This window comes from Mauremys reevesii, linkage group 11 (assembly GCF_016161935.1).
Source record: "Mauremys reevesii isolate NIE-2019 linkage group 11, ASM1616193v1, whole genome shotgun sequence".
NCBI classification, from domain to species: Eukaryota; Metazoa; Chordata; order Testudines; family Geoemydidae; genus Mauremys; species Mauremys reevesii.
The window spans coordinates 70,685,656-70,709,495 of record NC_052633.1 but is presented as its reverse complement, the minus strand read 5'-3'; the positions used below and the strand labels follow the sequence as shown (position 1 = coordinate 70,709,495).

At 44.9% G+C, this 23,840-nt stretch overlaps 1 protein-coding gene across 7 annotated transcripts in view; it reads right to left on the bottom strand.

The window, feature by feature from the left end:
- CNTNAP5 (contactin associated protein family member 5) overlaps window positions 1-23,840 on the bottom strand; it is a 397,960-nt gene that overhangs the window by 214,564 nt on the left and 159,556 nt on the right. For 5 of the 7 annotated variants that reach the window (XM_039494759.1, XM_039494757.1, XM_039494760.1 and 2 more), the window contains exon 4: window positions 5,794-5,941. In XM_039494759.1, coding sequence (XP_039350693.1) covers window positions 5,794-5,941 — 148 coding nt within the window. Of the gene's footprint in view, window positions 1-1,452; window positions 1,554-2,120; window positions 2,247-5,793; window positions 5,942-23,840 lie in introns of those variants that run through there. The other 2 variants (XM_039494762.1, XM_039494763.1) reach the window with 2 other exon arrangements.

Sequence of the window (23,840 nt, the reverse complement as noted above, 5' to 3'; positions counted from 1 at the left end):
TGTGTTATGAGAAGGAGTAAACAACACTTTTTATGAAGATATACATATCTCATAGACCTGGAAGGGACCCCAAAAGTCATCAAGTCCAGTCCCTGCCTTCACTAGCAGGACCAAGTACTGATTTTGCCCCAGATCCCTAAGTGGCCCCCTCAAGGATTGAACACTCACTTTCTCCACACCAGTCATGATTTTATAGACCTCTATCATATCCCTCCCTAGTCTTCTCTTTTTCAAGCTGAAAAGTTCCAGTCTTATTAATCTCTCCTCATATGGAAGCTGTTCCATACCCCTAACCATTTCTGTGGTCCTTTTCGGAACCTTTTCCAATTCCAATGTATCTTTTTTTGAGATTGAGCAACCAGATCTGCACACAATATTCAAGATGTGAGCGTACCAGGCATTTATATATACCCTGCATGCTGGCAGAAGAAAGGTTAAACTCTAGGCCCATCTATAGCATTGCAAAATTGCCTAAAGAGCTGGAAGTCTCAAGCCACTTGTGCACCTGCTCTCTTTCTCTCAAAAATGCAGGGTTAAAAAGGAGCAGATGTGAGCAGAGGATGTCTGAGGAAACACAGGCTCTTGTGCACTCGCCCGCATGCCAATGAGGAGCTTAGCGGCATACTCCCCTCTTTGGCTGCATGGCAGTCACACAGCCATGGGTCCATTAATGCAGGACCAGGCTCCCCGGTATTTCTGGGCCAGCTGATCACTCTTTATCTTCTGCTTATGAACCAGATCCAAAGCCCACTGAAGTCGACAGGAATCTTTCCACTGACTTAAACAGACTTTGGATCAGACACTCTGGGCTTGAGTCTCATTTATACGGAGAATCCTTGACTCCACTCCGGCAGCGTCAACGGGACTTAGTGGAGCTGAGAATCAGGCCCTTACAATCACTTTTAAGGCCACAGAGGTGTAAAGGCGCTTTGGTGAGGGAGAATTAGGCTCCAGGCGAGCAACACACTAGACCAGAGGTTCCCAAACTGCGGGGAACATCCTCCATGGGAAGCAACAAAGTCATCAAGTGAGGGCAGAGGGGAAAAGAGGCGCTTCTCAGTCAGGCACCCCATGCAGGCGCCTCCCAGCAACGGCGCTGGGAGGCTTCTGCCCAGGGCCGGCTCCAGGGGTTTTGCCGCCCCAAGCAGCCAAAAAAAAGCCGTGATCGTGATTGCGATCTGCGGCAATTCAGGGGGAGGTCCTTCGCTCCGAGCGGGAGTGAGGGACCCGCCGCCGAATTGCCGCCGAATCCCTGAAAGTGCCGCCCCGCTCCCAAGTTGCCCCCCCCCCAAGCACCTGCTTGATAAGCTGATGCCTGGAGCCGGCCCTGCTTCTGCCATCACCTGCCTGGACATTTTGCCCTGGCTTAGGGAGGTGAATTTGCTAAGTTTGGTTCAGGCAGGCAGCGGCAGGGGAGCCAGATTGGGTGGGGAGTGGTCACTGTAGCCTCACCTGTCGGGAAGCAGCAGCGCAGAGGAGGCGGAGCCACCCGGTCTCGCTGGGCCGGGCAGGTAAGAGGCAGGGCCCGCTGGGTACTTGGGGCCCGCTCCTGACAGAGGTGGTGTGGGGGAGGGGTAAGAGCAGGCCCGCCGACAGGGGGGCGCAATTGCCCAGGGGGCCCCCAGCCACCGCCGCTGACGAGGTAGCGGTGATGGTGGCTGGGAGCCCCGGGCGGGCCGCAGGCCTCCTAGGAGTGTGGGGGGTGGTACCGGCGTTGGCATCACTTCCACCCCAGGCCCACCCCCCCTAGGGACGGCCCCTGGCCCTGGAATTGCTCTCAGTGGGCCTGGGTTAGAGTGAACCAGGGGAACCCCAGCCTCCCACCTTCCACAGGCACCCTGTACCCCCCACCCCACCTCACACAGGCACCCTGTATCTCCCAGACACCCAGCACCTCCCATCCCCCACACTGGGACACCGCCCCCCCCCCCGCCAGTTTAGCTGGCTGGGCTATCCATCTCCAGTGGCGATGGGGGGCGGGGAGTGGCGCACATCAGAGCTAGGTTATCTTTCAAAGAGTCTCACTCTCCTTCCTCCAAGAGCCAGGTTATGCTTCAGGCCAGCTGTAGCCTTCAGTCAGCTTTTCTGCCAGCAGGCCCTTTTCCATTCACTCCTTTCACCTGTCAGCTTGGAGAGGTTCACAGGAGCCAGCTCCTCTCCTGCTAGGGTCTTAAAGCCCTTCTCTCTAGGACCCTTGTCTGTAACTGTGCCCTGATGGCCTTTTATCAGGCCCAGGTTATACGATAATCTCACTAGTGCTCATTCCCTTTAAATTACTTCCTCACATGTAGCCTGGGCCCAGACTCCTCTTAAAGGGGCCAGCAACTTCATACCAGACAGGTAAACTGAGGCAAAGAAGTCAAATGACTTTTCCAACACCACAGCAGTGGCGATCAGAAGCAGTACTTTAAAATCAGTGGTTCTGGCTTGTGCTCAGAAGTCTAGCTCACATATATATCCTCACTCACACACGACTGGTTTGATTGACTCTGTAAACTGTTATCGATTAAACGTCAGTTAACTTGCATGTCAGACGGGGCACACCAGGGAAAGTCATTGACTGTCCTGCCCTAAGGTAGTTTGTATTTCTTCAATCGATTCAGAGAGTAGTTATCATGGGTGATTGCAAGTTCAAAATATAATTTTTAAGAGGATCTTTGCCTTTATTTATCCTGAAAGTTTGATAGCAGGTCACTTGCTTCCCTCCCTTCCTTAATCCTCTGTCTCTAACTCTCCCTCCTGGACTGGAGTAATGCAGTGCATGTTACAAAGAATTCCCCCTCAGTGACCCCTTACGTGAGAGAATAAACCAGAGTAGTTTGCACATCCAAGAAAGGCCAGATGAGCGGCCTCTAATTTTGACTATATAGGAGTCCTGCTTTCATACAAGAGGCAGATCAGCATTGTCTTGAAACAGAAAGGGAAAACTTTTTTGGGGGGGGGGGCGCTATTGGAAGATTAGTGACAAGCTGCACAATTCAGATGCATAGAGAAAAAGTGGATTCAATTTCAAATTATAAAATCATAAGGTGAAATCCTGGCTCTGTTTAAGTAAATGGAAAAATTCCCTGTGACTTCAATAGGACCAGCATTTAAAGGTCATCTCGAGCTGCCCCCACCTTCCTCGGTGTCCCCTACAGTTACTGTTAGTGCACTGGGCCACTGATTTTAATAGTGAGACTTCCACACCTTCATTCGGGAGGCTATTCCATGCCGTAACCCAGCTCATTGCAGACATTGATGCCAAACCTGCAGCCGCAACAGTCACCGCAGAGGGTGACCTTCTAGTGCAGGGGCGGGCAAACTTTTTGGCCTGAGGGCCGCATCGGGTTTTGGAAATTGTATGGCGGACTGGTTATGGGGGGCTGTGCCTCCCCAAACAGCCAGGCGCGGCCTGCCCCCTATCTGACCCCCCTGCTTCTCACCCCCTGACGGCACCCCCCGGGACTCCTGCCCCATCCAAAATCTCCATTCCCTGATGGCCTCCCTGCGACCCCTGCCCCATACACCCCCCCACTCCCATCCACTGCCCTGCTCCCTGTCCCCTGACTGTCCCTGGAACCCCTGCCCCTGACTGCCCATCACTGCCCCATCCAATCCCCCCTCTCCTTCCTGACTGCTCTCCCTGCTCCCATTCAACCCCCCCCCGTTCCCTGCCCCCAACCAGCCCCCCAAACTCCTCTGCCCTCTGTCCAACCCCCCCTGCTCCCTGGCCCCTTACCATGCTGCCTGGAGCACCGGTGGCTGGCAGTGCTACAACTGTGCCGCCCAAAGCACCAGTCAAATAGCCGTGCCACCCAGCTGGAGCCAGCCACGCCGCTGCGCAGCTCATAGCACAAGGTCAGGCCACGGCTCTGCAGCTGTGCTGCCCCAGGAGCTCGCAGCCCGGCCGCCCAGAGCCTTGCGCCAGCAGCGCAGTGAACTGAGTCTGCGGGGGAGGGGGAACAGCAGGGGAGGGGCCGGGGAATAGCCTCCTGGGCCAGGAGCTCAGGGGCCAGGCAGGAGGATCCCACGGGCTGTAGTTTGCCCATCTCCAGTACCACCTGGTGTGGAGTGGGAGCTGATTCCTGCTGACGGCGCGCTCTTCCTGTTCAAAACAGGAAATCTCCATCTCTCCGCAAACACAAGCACAGTCCTGGACATCCCCTCTTGCACGACTGACCCTCCCCTCTACACATGTGCGTGACTTAGGAGTTTATGGGGAGGGAATGTGAAAAAAGGTCAGCGTGGTGGGCCAGGGTCCTTCCTGAGTCCCCACCAGACCACGATTTGGGTGCCTCATGGGGCCCTTCCAGTGTTTGTGCTCCACAAGGGAATCTCCAAACAGAAAACCAACAAAAGGGGTCTTTTCCCTCTCCCCCACCCCTGGGAGACAGAGAATCAAAGTAAAAAAAAAAAAAAAGTGGCAGTCTCTTGGGCGGTCTTTTGGGAAGTCCTTTGGCTTATCTGTCAGTTCTAGTGTCCTCTCTCATGATTAAGATCTGCCTCCAGCCCCTCCTTTTGGTCACCGTTTCTTTATGCCTGGTCCATACAGTATAACAGGCAGCAGACTGTTGGAGACCCTTTCTCCTCATCGATCTGTCCCTGTAGCCAACAGTCTCCAAGATAGAGCCATCTTTCCCCTAGTCACCATGCTTATAAAAGGTCAGGCTTTCCCTTTTTAAGCTACCTCCCTCCAGCCAGGGAAAGCATTACAAGTGTGTCTGGTTAGGGACGTTAGTTTCCTCTCTACTAGAATGAGGGTGTGTCCCCTCACAGTCACATATTGGTTCTTGTGCCTTCCTATCAGAGGTGCTGATCCAGTGGCTTTACTGGTGGGGGTGGGGGGGAGAGAACACCCAGATTTTCTGGAGCCGGCCCTGACAGTCATCCTAAACTTTCCTTGTCATAACTTCCCCCCACTAGGCCTAATTAGACCCCAGTGAAGCACCTTAAATAGTTCCGCCAACCTCAGTATTTCAAATACTTGAAGATTATCATGATGTTCCACCTCCAATCTCACCTTCCCCGATTCATGCGCGGACACGTTGAGTCATCTCTTAGCCAAGGTACACATCATAGTTATTATAGATCAAGCCCTCCAGCCCCTGATTATTTTTGTCGCTATTCTTTTGAACTCCACTCTGTTTGTTGGGATGTTTTTAGTGCCAGAACTGTGCACTGCAGGCCAGATCGTCTGCTGCTGTCTATCTAGTTATACTGAAGACAATGGAGCTGGGCCGATTTTCATCGGCTGGAGATCTGGCCTAGTAAGTGCCCGACACAGTAGAACTGTAAAAAAGAAAGTTTGGGGGTCACATTTGGAAAATGGCTCTACATCTAAAAATGTTGGGGTGCAAAGGTTTAGAGAGGTCGAGAAGATGAATTTGTTCAAGCAAAGAGCATAGACAGCTAACTAACAGATTTGTACAGTCAAATGATATGCCATACAGAAATTGGAAAGGTGTATTTATATAAATGCAATAAATATTCCAACATACTCTCTAAAATGTCTATGAATCCCCTGATTATATTTCCACTTTACTTTAGTCTCAGACCCTTATCCTTTATACCTGTTTAATTCCCTGTAACTGCAGGGTATGGGGCAAAGATGATATGTTATAAGATGTTAGTGGAAGGGAGCTCAGCCAGCAAGTAATGCTTATCTGTCATGAAAGCTACAACTCCACTCAGATATTATGGTGGTACATGTTCATATTGGATTAAAAGATGTACTCGGCCAGGTACATTCCCCGGGGCTTCCTGGAACATTGACAATGTTATTTGATGACATTTGCATTAAAAGGCACTTACTGTATGAGCAACCATAGACCTCAACTCTCAGGCCTATTCTTCCACTGGGATTCCATTTCAGAGGGACGAAGCGCAGGAAGCGGGTTTTCACAGAGTGCAGAAGTTTGTGATGTACAACACTGTCCGCATTGGTGTTCCCTGTGAAGACCTGCAAGGAAAGGAAGCTCCAGTGAGACTTTTAATGGTCAGTTAGTTGTGAGCAATGAAAATAGAAAAACAAACTCAACAAAAACAAAAAAATAAAATTATCTATGGACTGAAGAAAGACTGCAGGATTTCAAAGACCAGGTTTGAGATAAGCATCCAAGCTTTGGGAACCTAGCTGAAACATCTCCAAACTATCCACTGCTGAAATGCAGCTATCCTTATGGTGGAATACAGCACCTATTTAAAAGTGCACAGTAGCGCTACAAAAAATGATTTGCTACATTTTTGACAAAACTTTTTTTTTTAGTTGAAAAATTCCATTTCATCACTCTTAGGAGCAGAGACTGTTTTTTGATTCTGAGTTTGTACAGCACCTAGCATACTGGCTCCTGCTCACTACCATAGGCGCCGACAAAAAAAAAAATGAGTGGGTGCTTAGCACCCACCGGCAGCCAGCTCCTCCTTTCCCCACCAGCACCTTCCACCCGCTGGTGGTCCCAACGATCAACTCCTCACCCTCCCACCAGCCACGATCAGCTGTTTCGTTGTGTACAGGAGGCACTGGGAGGGAGAGGGAAGGAGCAGGGATGGGGTGCTCTCAGAGAAGGGGGTGGAACTGGACGGGAAGAGGGGGCAGGGCAGAGTGGGGACAGGAAGAGGGGGGAAGGGATGGGGGTTTGGGGGAAGGGGGTGGGGCCAGAGCACGAGGATGTGCACCTCTGGGGCCTGAAGGAAGCCAGCGCCTATGGTCACTACAGTAACACAAATAAGAATGTTTCTCAGAACTAACAAATACCCAGGTGATCAGGGCATTCTCCAGGGCTGTGAGAAACCCAGGGTCAAATCCCTCCTCTGAATCAGGCAGATTTAGAGTGTCCTAACCACCCAAGTGAGTGTCCTAACCACCAGATTATTGGCTAGTCTGCAATGGGGTGTCTGTCTGTTTCTCCACTCCGGAAAGGTCTCATTTTCATTCTGTTTCACAACAAATTTCAAAACCTCCAAATATTTTCACAAAACTCAAGTTTTCTGGCCAACCCTAATACTTATTTAACTATTCTGAGAATGAACGGTGGGAGAGAACTATGTTTTGAGAATGAGCAGGCTGGCTCTTTAAATGCACTTAAAAGACCTCAGAGGGTTGCCTGGATAGATAGGAGAATCTGAATCCTATTCAGCCCTGATATAAATGAGCCCGGCTACACTGATGTGAATGGAGCTGAACCCACTTAATTTGCTGAATTCATTCCTTTGAACATAAAGGCTGAATTTGGCCCTCTGAGTGCAAAGATGTTGCATGGACTAAAGTGGGGTGGCCAACCTGTGGCTCCGGAGCCACATGCAGCTCCTTTGTATAGGTACCGACTCCGGGGCTGGAGCTACAGGCGCCAACTTTCCAAGATGCCAGGGAGTGCTCACTGCTGTGTCCTCGCTCCTCTCCCTCCCCCCCAGAGCCTCCTGCATGCCATGAAACAGCTGATCGGGAGGTATGAGGAGGGAGGCGCTGATCGGGGCTGCTGGTGAGTGGGAGGCACTGGGAGCAGGGCGGAGGTGGGGAGGGGAGCTGATTCTGGCTCCTTCTCAGGCTTCGGTTGGCCACCCCTGGACTAGAGACATTACTAAATTAATATCGGGCCAGATGTTGTGCTGGGGTAAATTGGAATAGCTCCATTAAAGTCAACCGAGCTATGCTGATTTACATCCGCTGAAGATCTGTTACACTGCCTCTTAAATTAGTCTTTGGCAAAATTGCTGCAACACTCAAACTGAACGTCTTAGCTATGTCTGGCTGTGGAAAGAGAAGAAAGTTCAGTTAGAAGAAGTGTCAGCTCATCCAAGCTGATGCATTAAAAAGACAGGCTCAGGATTTTGTCTTCATCTCACTTGACACACATGCAGGGCAGCAAACAGCAGCTTATTTACAGATCTACAGAAGCAGGCTCCTGTAATGACGCCAATGATTATCTGCTCTCTCACTTTATTAGGCAGGTAATGGGGTGGGTTCGAACTGTGAACAGAAGGAGAAGCGCTGGCACAGTCCAGGCAGACTTGAGGTTAACTATCTTCCAGAGGAGTTATTTTAGGATGTAGCTTCTTCTGTTTTTTCCTGCCAAAGATCAACTGATGAACCAAACTGAAAAACAGATTATGAATGTGCAGGGCCCTACAACACAGATGTTTGTAATTTACATGATTACAGCCTTGATTTAAGGAAATGCAGGTGCAGAAGCACCTGTCTACCTTGCAGATTTTGCCTATGTCATCTCTGTGACCTGCCATTTACACCCAAGCAAATGGGGACAGGGAACAACCGACAAGAAGAAACTGATTTAAAATACCAAGTAGCTCCTCCAAGGGATCTAAATGAAGGAATCAAATCAAAGTTGTAAGTGTCAAAATGACACTCCCATAAAAAAAATGGCTTTCTTCCTTTTAAACAGTCCTATTAGTGCAGGAAAGCTCATGCGTGAGCTATAAGAAGTGACAACCATCATACAGAACAGACCTGTGTCTGAATATCTCACGGGGGACTTCTGAAACATTCTGTTGAACATGGATTTCAAGCAAAGTGAGAATATATGACAAAGCTGGAGCACAGGGATGAGACTGCCGGTCATCTTGTCAGATTTTCTAGCTTGAAAGAAGCTTTGATTCTGGAGTACCTATACCAGCCCTAGGGATATAAATGAACTTCAGATGTGTTCAAGCTAGACTTTAATTGAATGGGGTTGTTCAGTTTTGGGAACTGAATGGTGGTGTTAGAGTTTTAGAGGTCAATCACTAAAATCAATCACATCTACCTATAGCAGTGGTAGGCAACCTGCGGCCACTCAGAGTAATCCGCTGGCAGGCCGCAAGTCAGTTTGTTTACATTGGCATGGCCGCCCACAGCTCCCAGCGGCCGCGGTGGAAGCTAGAAGCTGCAGGAAGCAGCGTGGGTCACAGGGACCTGCTGTCTGCCGCTTCCTGCAGATTCAGTTGGCCGGGAACAGTGAACCACGGCCACTGGGAGCTGCCAGTGGCCATGCCAATATAAACAAACTGTCTGGTGTGTGAGGCCCGCGGGCTGCAGGTTGTCCACCACTGACCTATATCCATCCACAAAACACCACGTAATAGACTGAAAGGTTCCATGATGTGAAAAGCATTATACAATCCTGATGATAATGTACTGAATCTAAGAAACCCTTCCATTGAATGTGATGCTACAGTATGTCCATGGAACCATCACAATTACATCAATGCCTTATCCTGGCATGATGGATCCGAACAGTTCTCAGATCATAGTGGCTGCAGCCACTATGATCTATCCTGACAGTGAATATGAACCCTTTAATTTCACTGGAAAGAAACCACCACAACAGTTTTAGGAGTTTCATTGGTATTGGTACCATTGAAGACACTTTCAGATAAGGGAAATTTCCCTGTAGAAAAGGTGGACAGTAAAGGGAAGGAAATGCACTGAGATGTGACTGTTTTTAGCCCCTTCCGCTTTGTGAATTCAGTGAAGGCTCGTTTGAGGCTCTGCAACAGGAGTCTTGTGTGTGTTTAGTAGACTTGTTTAAGACTATACAACAGGAGACACCCAATCCACAGCAACAAAACTCCAACCCACATTACTGCCACTCTTTTGCCAGTAAGAAAAGTAAAATAAACACCTCTCTGTTCAAATTCAGTCCCAATTCTGAAGAAGCTTTGCTTTCCATGGGCCTATGCCTGGACAGAGGGTTCCAACTGTATGGAGCTCGTCGAGGCAGGATCAGATCGCCAGTGAGCCTCACCTTGAAGCATCCCTTTGCCACCAATCAAGGCACGCAGGGAAGAAGAGCAATGGGGATTGCTTGGCTCAGGAGATGGAAGGACACTTCTTTCTCACTTATTGTGTAGCCTCCCTGATACCGAACAGAGCTCTCCCCTATGTCCCCTTTCTGCTCTTCCTTGACAGGCAGGCTGTTATTTTGTGTCAAAAATATCATCAGCCCAGCTGTGACCTCTGCCACCGAGTTCCTGTGTGACCTTGGTCAAATTGTTTCACCTCTTTGTGTCTGTCACTGCTATTTAGACTGTAAGCTCTTCAGGGCAGAGACTGCCTCTTACTATTTGTGAGTACAGTGCCTAGCACAATGGGCTCCTGATCTTGGTTGGGTCTATAGATGCTATTGTAATGCAAATGAATAACCACAACAATAGGTACTTCCAGGTGAGCTGAGGTTCTTGTCTAGACTGGAAGAAAGTGTGCCCATCACAGTTAAACAGAATCGAATGCAATCCTTCTGAAACCAATCACATCTCCAGAAAGATGCATCTCCTACCCCGCTACAGTTTTGTCCTCTGTTTTACTAATCACGGCTATATTGTACTCTGTGATATGCCTGCCCTTCACAGAGTACACCCGACTGTAACATTCCCAACACTTCATCTTGTTTGCTATCGAGGGAGGGAAGACACCTGTCCAAATTATCTATCCTACAATATATGAAGAAACAAAACAAAACTGGATTCCAGCCCCATCACCCTCTGCCCCAAATGACGATAGACTCCAAAAAAGTTCAATTTCACCATACAATAGGGATTAAAATGAAGCTGCCCAGCACTTAGAAATGAACCCCAGGTCCCCTTGCTAAGAATTACACATGTTATTTATTGAGAGTGCAGATTGTGCTTCGGCAATACAATGTCTTATTGAGTTCTCTTCCTCACATTACGGAGAACTGACATTTTCTGTGCACAAGCACAGATATGAAGCAATCAAGCAGTAGGAGGATAGAGACAGTGCACTCCACCCTAGCCCATCACTGTATTGCATAATCTGCTCAAGCAGGATGGATATATGCATTGGATGTGCTCCATTACATTATGTGTGTAATCTCTCTCGTTACTGCATTGCAAATAAAGGCATAAATACTGATAACACTGTAAGTAGCCGTAGGTAGATTGCCAAGAAAAAAAACAATTTTTCATCAGGAAAATCCAAATGAAATATTTTATTTTGGTCAATTTGACGCAAATTGGAATATTTCATTTTATTGAACTGATCGCAAATGTTCAATTTTGAATCAGCAAACAAGATATTAAACTGTATGTCCTTTTTAAGCACATTGTCTTGGGGGAGAATGAGGGCATTAGGAACCAAAATGGAACAAAGGGTAGGAATTAATGGTAAATTCTCAGAATGGAGAGGGGTAACTAGTGGTGTTCCCCAAGGGTCAGCCCTAGGACCAATCCTATTCAATTTATTCATAAATGATCTGGAGAAAGGGGTAAACAGTGAGGTGGCAAAGTTTGCAGATGATACTAAACTACTCAAGATAGTTAAGACCAAAGCAGATTGTGAAGAACTTCAAAAAGATCTCACAAAACTAAGTGATTGGGCAACAAAATGGCAAATGAAGTTTAATGTGGATAAATGTAAAGTAATGCACACTGGAAAAAATAACCCCAACTATACATACAACATGATGGGGGCTAATTTAGCTACAACGAGTCAGGAAAAAGATCTTGGAGTCATCGTGGATAGTTCTCTGAAGATGTCCACGCAGTGTGCAGAGGCGGTCAAAAAAGCAAACAGGATGTTAGGAATCATTAAAAAGGGGATAGAGAATAAGACTGAGAATATATTATTGCCCTTATATAAATCCATGGTACGCCCACATCTCGAATACTGTGTACAGATGTGGTCTCCTCACCTCAAAAAAGATATTCTAGCACTAGAAAAGGTTCAGAAAAGGGCAACTAAAATGATTAGGGGTTTAGAGAGGGTCCCATATGAGGAAAGATTAAAGAGGCTAGGACTCTTCAGTTTGGAAAAGAGGAGACTAAGGGGGGACATGATAGAGGTATATAAAATCATGAGTGATGTTGAGAAAGTGGATAAGGAAAAGTTATTTACTTATTCCGATAATACAAGAACTAGGGGTCACCAAATGAAATTAATAGGCAGCAGGTTTAAAACAAATAAAAGGAAGTTCTTCACGCAGCACACAGACAACTTGTGGAACTCCTTACCTGAGGAGGTTGTGAAGGCTAGGACTATAACAATGTTTAAAAGGGGACTGGATAAATTCATGGTGGCTAGGTCCATAAATGGCTATTAGCCAGGATGGGTAAAGAATGGTGTCCCTAGCCTCTGTTCGTCAGAGGGTGGAGATGGATGGCAGGAGAGAGATCACTTAATCAATGCCTGTTAGGTTCACTCCCTCAGGGGCACCTGGCATTGGCCACTGTCGGTAGACAGATACTGGGCTAGATGGACCTTTGGTCTGACCCGGTACGGCCTTTCTTATGTTCTTATGTTATGTTCTTATAATGAACAACCAGGAAGAAGACACTCTAATAAGAATGGAAGGAGGGTAAAAAGAAAACTTCTAGGAATGAGTTCTACATTCTAGTGTCTTGTCCAAACTGCAGTCTACTTAAATTCCTCTTACAACCTCAAACTGATACAGCACTTTAGTTCCTATGCTAAGCTTTTGTGTATTATCGCTATACTTTCAAACAAAAAAGTTACGGTCACCCACCACGTGGCTGCCTTTCATGGATAGATGAAATGATCCCCATGGATAGTTTTAAATATCAGTTAAGTCTGGAGAGCACTTTGCAGTGAAGGATGCTATAAAATATTATAACTGTTGTTAGTAACAATAATACTGGGAGGAACTTACTGCAAAACTAAAGCTGTAAAATAGAGGAAGAGCCAAAAGTCAGCAACTAATTCCTGTTTCTTCTTGGCATCCTACTCTTTATCGTCAAAAAACTTTATAATATTATATATAACCTCATCACATCAAAAAAATAAATATTTCCCTAAAACCTTGACACGATTAACCTTAGCCAATAGACTGCAACAGCTCTTTCCATTGCTATTCCCAACATTAATCATACACTTCAGGCTGTACTTTTGCATAAATCTCACGGAGGCTTGCATGCTTTGTATTGAATTAGTGGGATTAACAATGCAGTGAATGTGTTTATGTCTAGCACTGTTGAGCAATGCCTGGAACCCTTCTCATATTTAGCTTCATCAAACTGAGTTCTGGAACCCTTCTCATATTTAGCTTCATCAAACTGAGTTTAAAAAGCTCTCTCTCTGATGATAATTTGCTAGCCCAATTCAGCAACAGGACACCAGAGAGGTGTTAGTTATTCCACGCAATGGTGACTTCAAATGAATATTTGACATCATTATCTTAAACTATAAAACAGGGAAATAATGTAACAGCATTTCTATTTGGAGCTGCAATATAATTTTGAAAGTGCATGGACAGTTAGATTAGATTTTCCCCAATGTTTTGTAAAATGGTAAAAAAAATCAATTTTTAGCCAATGTAGCTTTGCAAATTTTGCTGGGAGCAAGAAAAAATTCACACTCCAACCTCAGACACAACACCTGTGTATCTCATGAGATTATCATAGGTTTGTCTTATGGCACTGTTTATCTTTTTCAATATCTTTTTACTGAAATTTTATCACAAGACAGTTAATCTTTATGCATATATATGTTGTTATTGTGGAAGAAGGGGGGGGGGGGAGAAGGAAACAGCCTAGGTTTCAAAGGAATGATGATCAACATTTTATGAATTTTCAAGTTTTATCAACATTTTGAAATTTGATTATTTAAAAAAAATAGAGGAAAAAATATTTCTGTGCAAGAGAGTTTTGAGCAAGTTTAGTTAGATCATCATTCAGAATTAAGGTGACCAGATAGCAAGTGTGAAAAATCGGGATGGGGTGGGGGGAAATAGGCGCCTACATAAGACAAAGCTCCAAATATCGGGTCTGTCCCTATAAAATCGGGACATCTGGTCACCCTATTCAAAATGGGAAGAGTTCTGCTACCAATGCATTGAATGGTATGGGCTAGATTCTGAGTTGGTGTAAATTGGTGTAGCTTCATTGAAGTCCATTTATATCAGCTGAAGATTTAGTCGTATGGTTTTTCTAGGCTTTTGTCTTAAGAACATAACGGATAAATCAAAATCTGTGTCTCACTTCACTCAGTCCCTTCCTACAAAAAACACTGCTGGAAAGCTTTTAACATCCCATAATTCAGTCAAGGTTTTAATAATTACACTTATCACACTGATCAAATCAGCCTTTTTGATACCAGAGCAGCAACAAGAAACTATTTTTCCAGACCATGAGATAGTTTAAGAGGACGTATTGCAGTGTCCCAGTGGATATCTGTGCATCTTTTTTTCCCTCAACACAGGTTTGATCAATTAGTTCCAATCAAACATTTATTCCCTGTATCAACCAAAATAAAAAGACCTAAGCAGAAGACCTTGAAAACCAACCATATCTAGGGTGACCAGGTGCCCAGTTTTCAACTGGAAAGTCCGTTTGGAAAGGGGACCTGACAGTGTCCAGTCAGCTCCACTGACCGGACACCAAAAGTCCAGTTACTGCAGGCAGAGATGGCGAGGGGAGGCACCAGGTCATCACCCTTGCCAGCCCCTACTCAGCCGGGGCTGCCTCATACCTGCATTGGGCAGCTGAAGCTCCCCGCCCCGGCTCTGCAGGAAAGTCCCTCACAACCCAGGCGGGCGGGGGGAAGAGACGAAGAGCAGTCAGCGATGGGGGGAGGAGGAAGAGGAGTGAGTGGGGCAGGGGAGGGTCCTTAGGTGAAGAGACAGGGTGTGGGAGGTTCCGGCACTTCTGCTGGAGTGTCCGGTTTTTAAATATTACAAAGTTGTGAACCTTAACCAGCTCTCTGGAATACATATTAGAGAAGCTGACGGTTAACGAGGCAAAGAGCAAAGAGCTAGGCACTCAGGCTCTCACCGTGACACACAAATGTCTGAATACAAAAAAAGGAGGGGCCTCCTCTTCTACTCATCCATTAGAAAGGCATTCAGCTGCCTGTATCCCAGTGCTTTACATTAAATACGAATGCTTAAAGCCAGCTGCAAAATCAAGTCATCCTGCTATCATTAATGAATGCTTTCCTCTGCTCCCATGGTGAGGCAATCATTTTAAACTGAGGCGAACCTATGGCAGTCAGACTGTAAATATTAAATCAGATTTGTTTTTTTGGTTCCAATCTGAACGTCTATATCTGGAAATGGGAGTAGGATGGGAGCCAACAAGTGAGTGGGGGAGTAAAGCACTTTTAGTTTCAAAACCATCTTGATAGCTGTGCTGTTGAGGGAGCAGGAAAATCAGTGGATTGTTACATGCTGTAACAGGAGCTCTTGATGAAACAGAGATGTCTGTACATATGTAACTAATTGGTTAACTGAGAAGGTGCCTGTTGATTGTGCTCAATAATATCCATCACTGTTCCTGGGGTTTGTAGGACCAGTAAAACTTGTTGCAGAGCATTTCAACTGGCTGCTTCGCACACATCTCTTTATATCAGCGCTTAACACTTGCTACTTGAAATATATGTCTACTCTTAAAGCACTGCTTAAATTTTGGCCTGGTGGTGTTGCGTACAGACCCCTGCCTTGCAATGAGAGAGAAAGATTTGATTCCCAGATCCAGTTTCTCATTCTCTTTTGTCCAGCAAGGACTGGGAGCAGAGGCGGATTAGGATGTTCCGGGGCCCTGGGCCAGAGCAAGTGGGGACCCCTCCCTACCTCTTCCACCTGCAGGAACGCCGGACGGGCAGGCAGAGCGGGGCAAGCCCCTACACCCCAACCCGACTCCCCAGCAAGAGCACCAGGAAGGTGAGGACAGTGGGGTTGAGATGAGGGGTATCCATTTTTCTGGGCCCCCCAATTGGCCAGGGCCCTGTTGGCCCAGTGGCTAATCGGCCACTGACTGGGAGCATGGTAAAGGCAACATCACTCATCATAGATAAGGCCAGAAGGGACAATGGTGATGATCTAGTCTGACCTCCCTCCTGTCCAACATAGGACACAGCACTTCCCTGAACTAATTCCTGTTTGAACTGCAGCAGATCTGTTTGATAAACATCCAATCTTGATTTAAAAGTGGACAGTGATGGGGAATTCACCACAATCTTGTGTAGGTTGTTCCAGTGGTTAATTACCCTCACTGTAAAAAATGTCTTACTTCCAGCCTAAATTTGTCTAGCTTCTGGCTTCTAGCCAGTGGATCTTATTATCTTGTTATGGTCAGGCAGCCCAAGACTTATATTAATAAATACTTTTTAAAGCACCCTAGGTGAAAGGCATGATGCAAGTGAAAAGTATTGTTATATTTTTCAAGTACTGCGCCAGTCACTTTAATTAAACTTTTCTTTACACTATCTAGTTGGAGAGTTTCCTTCCTCAGAGTATTTTCTTACCTTGGAGATTTATTTTAATCTCTCATTTCGTCCTTCAATTTCATAAAGGAAAATTTTACCTTAAGTCACAACAAAGCAAGGATTTAAAAACCAGGAAACTCATGAGAAGCTTATATGCTGGTTATCAATACTTTCCACTGAAATACAGGAAATGAGGTGGGAGGGGGAGAGAATCAATAGCTCCTTATAAGCCCTTCTCCTGAGATGCGACATCTAGCTCAAAGAACTCTTTCATTCATTACTCTCGTAAGCGTCAGCGAGAGAAGGGACCCGTGAAGTGGGCCAGCAAACGACATCTGATTTAGAGTGAACAAAATCAGACCCATACAACATTTCCAGAACATGTCAGGATGAAGTAATTGCTTTCAGGAATGAGTCTGAAAATGATCTGACTAGTTACACTTCAGAGAGTGACAAAGAGGAGAAGAAAAGGAACTTTGTTAGATAATCTGACCCACGAAGAGTCAAAGTAATTTATTATAGGATATCCTTTCATAGATTCAGCAGTTACATTGGGCTTTATGTTAAACAAAAGGTTTGTGTTATATGTTCCATGTTAGATCTCTGAAGAAGTTCAGTATCTAGTATCAATCAATACAGGGGTATTAAAATACACTTGAGCTCATCAGCTAACAATAAATAGTATTAACATACACTGAAGAACATCCGGTATCAATACAATGATCTGATGTACACTCAAAAAATCACAGGTATCAGTATAATAGTATTAATATACACTTGAAAGTAACGGAACACAGAAACATATCATTAAGGAGGTGTTTCTTTACAGTGTAGCTAAGTAAACAGATGACACGCTCTACTGAAAACAATATGCAGCATGAAAGAAAATTCTCAGAACCCCACTAGAGACTGTTCCCGAGAATGTTCCCAGAAGGCTTTGCTTCTGTCTATCTAGGTACTCACGCGGCCTGCATTACTGAAGTAGTCTGGGAACTCTAAATCAATAACCTGTTTATTCTGATACTACCCCTACCATTACCCACATTTTACAGCTGAGAAACAGACACCCCCATACAAACTAATAAAATACAGATAATGCAGGTATATGTTATGATTATTTCGTGTCCTAGGAGTTTCCTGGCCAGCAGAAAATCCTTTTACCCCCATGAAAAAATCCATATTTTTTATTTTTTGTGAGAAATTTCAAACTAAAACATTTCATTTCAATTGAAATGAAAATTTCATTTAAAATATGCTTTTTGAAAACTGAAAATGCAATTCAAAATGGAAAAAGTTCCCTTTCATTTCAAAGTTTACCATTGAAAACCAGAATTTTTCATCCAGCAATAAAAAGATACCTTTTGTGACAAAGCCTGTTTTGGGGACAGGAAAATGTTTCACTCTAAAATATTTCAACCAGATATAGTACAGAGATGGGAAACCCTGCATGCAGCAGTGTTTAAAATCCAGATACACTTTTTGAAGCTTGAGCCCACCTTCACGACAATCCTTTGTAGCTGACTTTCAAGAATAAATAGGCCAGGAAGAAATTTAGGCTGGAAATCAGAAGAAGGTTTCTAATCATCAGAGGAGTGAGATTCTGGGACAGCCTCCCAGTAAGAGTTTCAGGGACAAGAAACATAACAGGCTTGAAGATGGAGCTTGATAAGTTTACTAAAAGGATTGTATGATTGTCAGGACCTGGTACGTGGGAAGTCTGACCTAATGGTTAGAGCCAAGGACCAGGAGTCAGAGCCGAGGGACAGAGCCAGAGTCAGAAGCCGGACAAGGGAACTGGACATGAATATGTCTGGGAACAAAGCAGGCACAGGAGAGATTGCAGCTGAGGCATAAGTGTTGAGCAGCTGGCCATCTGCCGCTGAGCTTAAAGACAGACCTGTTGGCTCCCTGCAGCCAAGCAGGTGAGCTGGCCAATCAGGCGATGCTGCTGCAGCCCAGCTGGGCTCATTAACTGGCTAGCCCCAGGCTCAGCTGAGGGAATGACAGCTCATGGTTCCTGGCAATGGCATGGTTTCCTGTGATAGCAGGGGACTGGACCCAGGAGCTCCATTCCAGTCCTGCTTCCAAATCTTATCAACCTTATTCATTATTGTATCATCTTGGAGTGGACAGGACACTTCCGCATCTAACGGCTCCACTCAGTGACATCAGACCAATTTCCCTTCAAATGTCAGGATTTTGCTGGAACTGCTGCTATATCCACCGTGAGCAGGAAAGCGTTAAATAGCCTGATGTACAAATAATTGAGCCGAAGAGAAGAGGCTACATGCAATTTAAAAAAAAAAAAAAAAAAGATCTGCCACAAAAAATCTGACTGTTTGACTCATTCTTAAGGCTTTATCATGCGTCCCAAACTTCCTGCAAACCATGAAACCGACTCCTCTATTGCATGTCTCTCTAATTTATTTATCTTGCTGCCACAGCTTAGACAGAATGAAATTTGTTTAACTGCATCTCAACCGTGAAGATCATTTATTTATTCTCCAAAACCTGCATGCTTCACAAGAGTCATAAAGGGGAAGAAAAAAAAAAACAAAACCACGACTCATCCTGAGTGACTCTCAGATTTCCTGTTCATGCAACATCTTACTTCTTGTTCATGGTGCATGTTCAAAATGTCATTTACAGGCCCAAATCTGGGCAGATGGGGACAAATAGCCACAAAATACTATTTCTTAGCTAATGGCTTTGATTCACTCCCCTGGAAGAAGCCAGAGGAAACCATGAAAGTCCATTTGGAAAGCAGAGTGGCCATGTAAGAGCCACTTGCAACTCCTACTTCTCTAATAAGGGCCCTGGAACTGAACTACAGGAGAGAGGGCCAGTGCACGTGGATGACTTTCAGCTCTTGAGTAGTCATCAGAGGAACCTTGATTGTAAATTACATCTTCTTCCCCATGGCAAGCCTCCGGAGAATATTGACCACAGTATTGCTGCCTTCCCTCCCCAGGCACAGCTTGACCATCCCTGCATTCCTTCTCTCACAACCTGGTCCATTCCCACTCTCTGCATGACAACCACTCTGCTGGGCTTGGATACAACTGCTGAACCTCACATTCTTCTAAGCCCCCAGCCCCACCCCCTGGGTCTACGTAGTGATGGATCACTGTTCCTCGCTCTGGATCACCCAGTTGTACTCTCGTGTGCAGACTCTGTGTCTGCACCTCTTCTTAAGCAGTGGGACCCCACTGTCCAGCTGCCTAGCCCCTGGAACCAGTGCTGCAGCTTCCCCCAAGCCCCTTGTTGCTTATACCATTCCCTCCCAGAGACAATCTGGATGTTGGAGTGCAAATTTCCAAACATCCCCCTTCAGGTACAACATGGCAGTAAAGCAAGGCACCAGGTTTAGCAAAGGAATTTCTTAACCACAAACAGTTTTGCTTTTGAAAAAGCATTCGAGTTACAGATTTTAAGAATACAACAAATGTCTTAACACCATTCCGCTCAGGCCGACCTCAACACCCACACTTGAGTTTGGTCCAAGTCCTTAATTCAGGGCAGCCCCTCCAGACTCCAGCAGTGGAACCGTCCCCCTGTGCAGAGGAATTTCCAGGTGCCACCTCCAACCGCCATTGGTTTTTGGGTAAAGCCAGAGGCTCTGCTGGTACCAAGCCCATTGTTCCACTAGGGTAGAGCCGTTTAACATTGATGGTCTTTGGTTGCTATGTCCTAGCTTCCTGATGTAGACTCTCCACAAGGCGCCAAGTCTCTACAAGTCTACAAAATGGACAGTGCTGAAAGCCACACTGAGGTTTACATTAAAAATGGAAGATACAACATGACATTCACAAAACAAAATGGAATTCAGAATTTGACATACACACATCTCCCGATCTATCATAACATCCCCCCCGTCCCCAGACTCAGAAACCCTTGTGCTTCCTTCATACTCTTCAGGATCTCATTCTTGCAGGAAGGAGAGTGGCTCTAAAAGTTTGGTAGTGGAACACAAGTGCCCACTTATCTAGCTAGGTGGTTATAGTGCACCCACAACCTTAGAATCTGGGCAATGGCTAGCTCTTTATGAGTAAGATTCCTTTCTCTTCCATACTTCCCCTATCCTGTTTGGTTGACCCTTGCCAAAGGTACATTCAGATAAAATTGGGCCCGGATCCTGATTGAGGCCTTTGGGTGTAACCTCAAGACAAAACAGCAATAATGCCAAAAAAGTTATAGGCCTCACCCCATTCCCTTCCTCACTTCTGGGGATAAGTCTCCTGATATTCAGCGTCAAATTTTCTTTCATCAGTTTCTCCTTATGTCTCCCAGTGGTAACCCTTATTAATCTTGACTTCATTCTCTGCTTGGTGTGCAGCCATGGGTTACTTTAATATGTATGAGAGCTATTTATAGCCACGGAGAAGAAACTAAACAACATACATACAACTGACATAGGCTTATTTCATTTTTCTTTAGTCACTTTCAGATACTTAAGAAAAACAAGATTTATTTGGAAGACCCTGCACATTCCAGTAGTACACAGAAAAAGCAATAAAGCTAGTTCAATAGAAATAAGTCTGTACTTTGCTCAAAGCCACCTAAACCATAGCAAAAGTCGCTCTTCAATCACAAGTTCTTCAAACTTGTTGAAAAGGTGCATAGGGCAAATGTCAAGCCAACTTTTAGGGAGTAAGCCATAAATGTAGATCAAAGATCCACAATGCACTTTCCCTTCCATTCAGTTTTGCAATTAGAAGCATCTGGAATTTTAAACTGAACAGGAAGACAAAGAAGAGAAAGACAGATGTTGAAAAATGAAACATATATTAGGTACATCCCCTTGATCAAACAAACTGGATGCATATTACCTCTAGCAAGGACTATCATTTCCCATATATAACAGCTTTGAGCATCAATTTGATCTTACAATTTCACAGTGCCCCTAAAACTCTACCTCCTGGTGGGCAATTCTTCGCTGTTAAATCAATATTTTGTGCTCTTTCTATATAGTAGACTTAGAACTTCAAAGATTGCACTCGACTTTCTGCAGGGAAAGTGTGTTTTCAATGGGATGCTCTTTCGTATTAATTCCATTCAGCTAATCTAAAAGCAAACTTTAAAGTGCACCTAAAACTGCAAAATGTACCCTCCATTAAGGGTACCTTTCAAGTCTCTCCACTGCATGCAATCAACCAGCTCACATAATTCCAGCTGGCTTTTCAAGAGTCATTCATTCTTCCTTGTTTTTCACAAAATAATATATTCACTTTATGAAGGGTTTCCCACAACTTACTTGTCCAAGGATACATGGCAAGTTAGTGGCAGAGTCAGAATTGGAAGGCATGAGTTCCTTGCTCTCAGTCTTCTACTTTAATCATTCTACCTGAACTTTTCCTCATGCATTATATCAACTTGCATTGCCATAGCTTCCTTCTAGACATCACAGACAAATAATAATAATAACTCCTCCTCCTCCTCCCTGGAATAGTTTCTGTAAGGAAGTGGCTCTCCATTCCTTCATAAGGAGGAAGAACTGGGCTGCAGCATGACCTACCTTTTACATATCAAACTGAAAGTATGTTACTTCTCAAACAGCCACTCGATAGGACAACTGAGCTACTGCAACAGAATAAAGTGAGGTATAAAGAAGCCCAGGTTGCATTACTTTGACATCCACAATACCTTAAATCACAACAATTTGCCATTAGAATGATTTGATACCTCTACAACTCTCACCCATCCAATTAAATCAAAATAGCCTATTTTTAATAGTAAAACTGGCAGATGTGTTCACTGCTATCCACAGTGAACACCGTACGGCAGTGCAGCTTTCTGCAAGTTTAGAAGCTCCAATGGCAGAGAGATTTAAAACAAGACTGGACAAATCACTAGAAATAGGTACTCTGGGGAGCAATTCTACAACATAAGGAATATGGACTAGATGAGATAAGTGGTTCTTTCCCCTGTGAGAAATATGATATGTGGCTTTAATGCTCAGATAGAACATCATTAAAAGTTAGTATGCAGACAGCACCAGAAACACACAGCACCTTTTATCTGCCCACTCTCAGCAAAGACAAAGTGGGTGACATAATATTTATTAGTGGACCAACTCCTGTTGGTGAGAGAGACAAGCTTTCGAGCCACACAGAGCTCTTCCACAAAATAAAACTATATGGTGGACTTCCCGCCCCCATCCCAATCAACTGTTTAATAAATAAGAATATAATATAATAATAAGAAGAAGAAGAACATAACATAAGAATGGCCATACTGGGTCAGATCAAAGGTCCATCTAGCCCAGTATCCTGTCTTCCTACAGTGACCAATGCTAGGTGCCCCAGAGGGAACGAACAGGCAATCATCAAGCGATCCATCCTGTCGCCCATTCCCAGCTTCTGGCAAACAGAGGCTAGGGACACAATCCCTACCCATCCTGGCTAATAGCCATTGATGGACCTATCCTCCATGAATTTATCTAGTTCTTTTTTGGAACCCTGTTATAGTCTTGGCCTTCACAACATATTCTGGCAAAGAGGTTCTTAGATTATGTGAAAAAATGGAATATGTTCTACAAATATTTAATCAACAAACCCTAGTGATACTCAAGCATTCCCTGTAGGGTTACTTTCAGCACAAAGCAATAGACTTGATCCTTAGACATGCTTGTAGTTTCCACTGAAGCCTACAGGTGCTACTGGTGAGACAGCTGGCTTGTTGTGTCCACTAATTTCCATACTGATCAGCAGTGGGGTCACTGTTTCTTTTGCTCTGTCTCTTTGGACCTGTTAATTAATGCAGATTAAGGTAGGGAGTGAATTTAAAGTGGAATAGCTATTCCTGATTTACTTCTTGTGTGGATGGTCTTAATCCATAATACGAGTGCCTTATTTGGCATTTGGAGCCTCCATTGACCTGGAGTTTGAAGTAAAGTACTAGGAAGTGAAACTGGCAAGTAATGACTTTGAGCACAGGAAAATATACACTGCATGGCCCTTGAGCCAAAGCCCAGTGAAATTAATCAGAGTCCTTCCATGGGCTTTGGATCAAGGCCGCTATCAGTAAAAGTATCCAAGTGATAATGTCCATTATTCTCATCCTGAGTAGCACCTTGCTGCTTAAGCAGTAGTGGTACTCAAGGGGTCAGGTACTACTCCAGGTCAACATCATATCAGAATCTGTCTCATTGTGAACTGCTTATTCACATTAATAAGCCGTTACCCAAGAATTCCCATAAACTTTGGAACTATCATGTTATTCTCACTGTTAGTCTATGTAACCATCCTTCTATTCAAATTCCCTTCTATGGTTTGTTGCATTACCCTTGTATGTCTTGATTTATTTAAATCTTTCGATCTTCAGAAAAGAGACAATGTCTTGTCTACCTCTATGCTGCTCACCAAGAAGACATTTAAGCACATGTATATTTTTACTCATGTGAATAACTTCACTGAAATCAATGGGACTACTCAATATGAGTTATGTTGTACGTTCAGTGCTTGCTGGACTAGGGCTTACTTTTGTACAAACGGAATTTAATGGGGCCTGGAACCTGATCGAGAACTAATAATATCAACTTGCCTCCACCCATGCTCACAAGAAGAGGAAAAACAGGAAATTGCAAAAAGGTTCAGCCAGCTTTTGATACTAACCCCCATACTTTTCTGGTGGGAAATGCTCCACAAAAAAAGTCAGATTCTCCTCTTCTCATCTTCTGCAATGCAGT